Source organism: Sardina pilchardus, chromosome 24, assembly GCF_963854185.1.
Source record: "Sardina pilchardus chromosome 24, fSarPil1.1, whole genome shotgun sequence".
NCBI classification, from domain to species: Eukaryota; Metazoa; Chordata; class Actinopteri; order Clupeiformes; family Clupeidae; genus Sardina; species Sardina pilchardus.
In genome coordinates, this window is record NC_085017.1 from 19,151,469 (window position 1) to 19,156,809 (window position 5,341).

At 42.1% G+C, this 5,341-nt stretch overlaps 1 protein-coding gene across 2 annotated transcripts in view; it reads right to left on the reverse strand.

The window, feature by feature from the left end:
* Positions 1-318: 318 nt before the first annotated feature.
* ldlrad4a (low density lipoprotein receptor class A domain containing 4a) overlaps positions 319-5,341 on the reverse strand; it is a 68,899-nt gene continuing 63,876 nt past the window's right edge. For both annotated transcript variants that reach the window (XM_062528729.1, XM_062528728.1), the window contains one exon: positions 319-5,307. In XM_062528729.1, coding sequence (XP_062384713.1) covers positions 4,696-5,307 — 612 coding nt within the window. In that variant the 3' untranslated portion in view covers positions 319-4,695. The remainder of the gene's footprint in view (positions 5,308-5,341) is intronic.

The window sequence follows — 5,341 nt, forward strand, 5'->3', positions numbered from 1 at the left end:
GTCATGAATTTAAGTCTTTCAATGTCCTGTAGGAGGATACCCTCTGAATGGATGTGGGACACTAAACAGTTAACAAATGCTTATTTATCCTGAAGACTTTTCCAAAATTCGAAGGCTACAGTTATGCCACAATCATTTATTTTTGTAATCTGAATGCCATGTGTGGCATACAATGATCACTTCCTGATTCAGGTACATATAGCTCAAAGATGAGCTGGAAACTTAAGGCACATGTCCTGTGACGCTGAAATACGGCATTATGCTGCTATGGTTGAAACAAAATTGTTGACACACACACAAAAGCACAAAAGACACCCATTCTAATAGTTCTTTTTTCCCAACTTTAATCGCTCTCTAGCCATTTTATCACAGCGAAAGAACAAGCATGGAATTGTTTCATGAAGGACTACAACAGTACTTTGAGCAACAGTTTTATTATTTTTTTTTCTCTCCATTTTTTTCATATTTTTTTTAAAGTCACCTTTTCCTGTAAAAGTATTGCAGTGACAAACCTCAGGCTGCAAACGGATGACATCACAATTGCTTAAATAATAATTAATAATAATAATCATCAATATTAATAATAAAAGGCATAAGAACACTGCAGTGGCTCCTCAGTCACTGGTTTCCTTCTGGCAGAGAAAGCAGAAATGTTTTTATTTTCAGTCCAGGTTGGATACAGTCCTGTGGTGAGAGATGATGACCGATGATGATGATGGTGGTGATAATGATGATGATGAAGGCAAATAGATAAAAACACAGCACTGTGACTTTCGGTTTGTTTTTGTTTCCGGGAAAAAAATCTTTTGATCCATGGAATTGAGAGAAGAACCACACCATTCGGACAGCCTGTGTCGTTCATTCAAGCTCGTATAAAGGAAATGCAACAGCCTGGCATTAGAAAAAAAAGATAACAAAAGAAACCTTTGATGCTGAAAGGTTGTTACAACAACAAAAAACAAAACAAAAAAAATGATTCAGAGGAAATGAACAAATGAGCATGCACAGTATCAATAATGGACTGTGGATCATTCGCACAAAAGGTAATCGCAGTGCTTGTTTACACATCACACATGACTTGATTATGTGTAAAATAAAAAAGAAAATAAAAATTTAAAAAACTTGTTGACTACTGTAGTATGTCTTGCATCATCTAAATCCCTTTTTTGTGGAGGGGCTGGTTCAAAAATCCATTAAGAACCAAAAAAGGGGCGAAACCAGCCCTCGGAACTATTTATGATATTGTCCACCATCTCACAAGAAGTCCTTCCTCAATCCCATGTCATGTCCTTTTTATAAAGATTTTAGATTCCATCAGCTATGGTACAATTCATTCATAGATTTTGTGTTATTTTTTTTTTCTTCTTTTTTTGTCTTTTTGCTGTAGTTCGAGCGTGGTTAATACAAGTCCAAACAGCTAGCAGTCACGAAAAAGGTCAAATAAATAAATGGCAAGCGCTGGCATCGATAATTATTCTCTGGAAGTAACAAAAGCTGCAGCTATTTATCCTGTGTACAACTGCCTTATATCAGAATATTTGTTTTCATCACATAACAGATTTGCATTTACTGTATAGGAAAAAATATAAGAAGTATTTTTCGTATTCATTATGTGACCATATCGTAGCATTATTTTTGCAAACTTTACTCTGTTTTTACAAAAAGACAAAGCACAATTGTAGGGCATTCACAAAACTCGATGCCACCGTGTTAAATTTTTCTTTTTAATATCATCTATACATTATATTACAGTATTAACATGTTCTCTTGTGGTTGTCTACCCATTGGGTAGGATATGTGCATAATATATTCAAGTTATATACAGCACCGTACAAATAAACAGAGTCAAACTACTGAAAAAAGCACCGTTGAAAGTGAGGCACAACAAAGGTGGGGGCTTTTTTTGAGTGCAAGTGGGTTCCTATGTCTGCTCAAACTTGACCATTAGGCACGGAATTTGCTCACGTAATTCTATCAATGACGACAACATGCAATCATCTCGGGTCGACAAACATAACAAAAAATTGTAGGAAAGAGAAAAACAAAAATAAAAAAAAATAATAATTACACGCTCCCCGTCTGGTCTAAGCTACGACAGCGGGAGGAGAGAGAGCCATGAGGGAACATATAAAACAAAGATAAATGAGGAAAAGAAAGAAGAAAAGACAAACATACGTGAGAGCTAGTTCTCGTTCTAAATAAGGTATAGAGTAAAATACTTAAGAGGTGTGTGTGTGTGTGTGTGTGAGGGCTTGGGGCAGCGGGGTGCGAAAAGGCGGACAGAGGGCTACACGTGGGACATCTGACGACAGCAGCAGCAGTAGCAGCGCAGAGCAGCAGCGAAACACACAAAAACAGACAAAAAAACTCAGACTGTGCGCTCAGAATGAGTGACAGGAAGGAAAACCAATGAGGAGTCAGTCAGTTTACGGAGCAAAACCAGGCTTTCCTAAGTATGACTTGAGGGTTTTAAAAGGTGGGGGGATAAGATGATAGGTGTTTTTGTCAATGATGGTGGTAAGGGGAAAAAATGGGAACGTCATTCATCAAAATATGGATTTTTTTTTAACAATGCAGGAGCTTGTATTGTTGTCTATGCCTACAGCCATTTAACCAAAAGTGGCTTTGCCACTAGTAAGGGAAGAGAGGGGAAAGAGAAAAAACACTTGTCTCAAAAGGTTGTACATACAAATAAATACTTCATAACAAAATAAATACCTTCAGCTTTGATAAAACTTTTTTTTTTCTGTGGGCCTTTTTTCTCTCGATTGGAAGCCCAAGACCAGTGGTTCTCAAAGTACAGATCAAAAACAATCAGCGCGTCTGAAAGCATTCTGAATGTGGTCGATAGACATGGGCATATGCGGGACTATGAAAAACAAACAATAGAAACAAAATAAAACTCAAGACAGAGGGGAAAAACACACACACACACACATACACACACACACTTTCTCTTGGCATTCAATGGGATACACGTAACTTTCATTCTATGTGTTCTGGGTAAATGTTTGTTCTTTGAAAAATTCTTGTTCCTTTTTCGAGTCAACTCAGATTTGTCCTTCTCTAATCATCAGGTCACATATCCACACCATCCAGTCTTGGGTCCACAATCATCACCTAGTCTTAACAATCATAAACGAGTATGTTGGTCTTTTCAGTTTTGTTGCTTTTCTCCCCCCGTCTGTGTCTCTAGATGGTTCTTCCCGGGTGCAATGCTTAAAAACGACGAATTAACAGTCTACAGACTACAGACAGACAGAAAAGCAACAAGGGAATGTGTCTGATGCACGATTTGTGGCGACACCGTTTCGGGCACAGTCCCTCGATCAAACCTACACAAGTCATAGCCATCTTTCATACACCTCTCTAAATGATCACTTAACGCAACACAAAGTAAGCATGAGGACTGCCTAACGGAAAGTAATAGGTGGACAAAACTGAAAAAGATTCGTATATAATCTACTGGATAGTGGTGGGGGCAGGGGAGTCTTGTGATCCTTCTAAAGCAAACCAACAATTTGATTTAAAAAAGAAAAAAAAAGATGCACACTCATGACAGTGAGTGAATGGGTGTGCATAAGACTACATTTCCCACAAGTCCCCTGCTCTTGGACCCAACGACAACTCTGAGGTGACAGGAAGTATAAAGTGCTACTTGACAGGATGAAAGCGATATATGTGTGTGTATCATGACTTCCATCCAAAAGACTCCGTGCTAGTATAATTCAGTTGTTCAGAGGAAAGAGAAATGGACATTTGAACAGATTTTGTTAACCCCTTAAGTGCCATTTTGCAGTTCAGTTGTGTATAGATTTAGGCTGGATCAGAGTTCTCTATCCCCTCTGTATTTTTTTTTAAATAGATAACAGAAAGAAGAGAAAAGGAAAGCAAAATGCTTAGTCGCCTTTAAAAACAAAACAAAAAAAAACACACATTTAGGGGAGCGATGCACGAGAAAGGTAGCCTTATGCTCTTCTCTTTAAACAGTTAAGTTAGTGCAACTTAATATTTACGATTTTTTTGTCCCCTCACGTCCCCCTGGTGGTTTCACTCCTGCGTGAATCATGGCACTCAAATTTTGGAACTCGGATAATTGTCTGTGCCCAGATCCCAAAAGCAAAAAAAAGGAGAACGAACAAAGGAAGAAGAAAAAAAAAAATACAAACGAAAGACAGATCCTCAATCCTATGGCCCATGTGGCCGTTCAAGCAAATGTCTGTGCCAACAATCTTTTTTTTCTCTTTTAAATAAACGTAAGCATACAAAAAAAACAGACAACAAACAGAAAAAATAGCTATTAAGCCAAAAAACATCCACACAAGGCCCACAGTTTCTAGCAAAAAAAAAAAAAAAAAAGAGAAACATACAAAAAATAATAATTTGTAAGCTTGGTTCCTCGATTCTGTTCATATTGTGCAAGGGGGAGCGCTGGGGAGGGGGGGCAGTCCTAGAGAGTGCCACGTCTTGCACGTCTTTGCTCGCTCTCTCTCCTTCGGTCTCCCTCGCTCTCTCGCTTTCGTTTTTCTTTCTCAAGTTTTTCCCCCACTCTCTCTCTCGGCCTCCCTGTGTCTCTCACCGCCACGTGTTTGTATGGGAGTATATATGCGTGCGTGTGTGTTTGTTTTGTTTTGTTTTGTTTTGTCTGTTTGCTTGTTTGTTTGTTTGTGGGAGTGAAAAGGGAGGGGGGGGGGATCAGTCCCGTTGGCTATCCTTTGCCTTGCCGGGCACCGTTGTGCTTACGCTGCTGCTACCAGTCTGCTGGTGCCCGACTCGGATGCCCACGACCGCCGGTGGCGGCGGCGGCGGAGGAGGCTGTGGCTGTGGCGTGGGCGCGGTGGCGTTTCGCTGGGCGGAGGGCGGCGCGTTATTGCTGTGCTGGTGGAGGAAGGCGGACGACCCTTGACCTTGCATCTGACCCATGACCTCGCTGTAGGTCGGCGGCGGGCCCTCCATGCGGGCGCTCGAGGCGCTCTTGCCCGAGTTGCTGCTGGGGGGCCGCGGGCCTCCGCATCCGCCGCCGCCGTGCACGTAAACGTCTATGAGGTCGCTGTCGAAAATGGTCCGGTTGGGGGGCGCCCGCACCGAGGCTCGGCTCAGCTCCAGCTGCTGCTCGGGGTCGCGCAGCTGCAGGGTGCAGGGCCCCTTGTAGGGGGGCAGCTCCTCGCCGTCCGACAGACAGATGGTGGGCGGCAGGTCGATGTCCTGCTGCAGGTAAGGGTAGGTGGGCTGGAAGCGGCAGAATCGGTCCCTTTGCATAAAGGAGGGCGGGTTGAAGCGCTCCTGCGTACGCGGCCCGTACATCACCTGCAGGAAAAAGAGACGGAACGCAAAGGGAGAC